The sequence below is a fragment of the Charadrius vociferus genome, unplaced genomic scaffold, assembly GCF_000708025.1.
Source record: "Charadrius vociferus isolate BGI_N301 unplaced genomic scaffold, ASM70802v2 scaffold172, whole genome shotgun sequence".
NCBI lineage: Eukaryota > Metazoa > Chordata > Aves > Charadriiformes > Charadriidae > Charadrius > Charadrius vociferus.
The window spans coordinates 966,479-967,289 of record NW_009647217.1 but is presented as its reverse complement, the minus strand read 5'-3'; the positions used below and the strand labels follow the sequence as shown (position 1 = coordinate 967,289).

At 67.0% G+C, this 811-nt stretch overlaps 1 protein-coding gene across 1 annotated transcript in view; it reads right to left on the bottom strand.

The window, feature by feature from the left end:
* Positions 1-811, bottom strand: part of PHLDB1 (pleckstrin homology-like domain, family B, member 1) — a gene marked incomplete at its 3' end in the record, with an annotated part of 20,615 nt that overhangs the window by 6,145 nt on the left and 13,659 nt on the right. The window contains 1 exon segment of the mRNA XM_009879516.1: positions 5-60. Coding sequence (XP_009877818.1) covers positions 5-60 — 56 coding nt within the window.

The window sequence follows — 811 nt, the reverse complement described above, 5'->3', positions numbered from 1 at the left end:
CAGCTGCTGGAACTCCAGGTCTTCGAAGAGCTTGGCCTCCGTCTCCAGTGCCTCCGCCTCCTTTGGAAACAGAGGGGCACGGCGTGTCACTCCCTCTGGCCGGGCACCTCTGCATCCCGCAGGCAGGTCTCCGGCAGCAAAACCTCCTGCCGTGCCCCCATGTCCTGCTGGTTCTGGCCAGGAATGGGAGCCGCGGCAAAGCCTGTCCCCGGCGCCCTGTGCGGACAGGCAGGCAGCTCTCTCCAGCAGCGTGGGAGACACCAGCAACCTCTGCCTGGCTGGAGAAGGCGATGGAGGCAGCAGGCATCAGCCAGTCAGAGCCATCACCCCCATGAGACACGAAGCTTGCCGCGGCCAGGGGCTTCACCCAGCCCTCAGAGACTAGTTGCCCCTGTCGAACTGTGCCCAGGCCAGCATCGTGCCCTGCCAGGCAGCAAAACACCACGCGCTGGCACAAACAGCGACGCACAGCCCCACGTCACCAAGCCGATGGGCGGCAGAGCCCCCACGGATTGAGCACCGCGCCAGACAGACACCTGCACATCCTCTAAGCCTCCAAGCACCAACACCACACGGCAGCGCTCAGCTCAGGGTCTGCCAGTGCTGCCCCAGCAGCAATGGCACCGTGCTCCCTGCGGGGACGCGGCTCCCCCTGCTCCGCCAGCAGGGCAGGCGTCGCTGTGGGGGCATGGCGCAGCACTGCCAGTGTGGTGGCTACCAAGGGCTCCCACGCACCGGGACCGCCCCATCACCATCCCTGCCTGCCGCCTGCCGGGACCCGCATCCAACATGGGGGTTGCGTCGCATCACA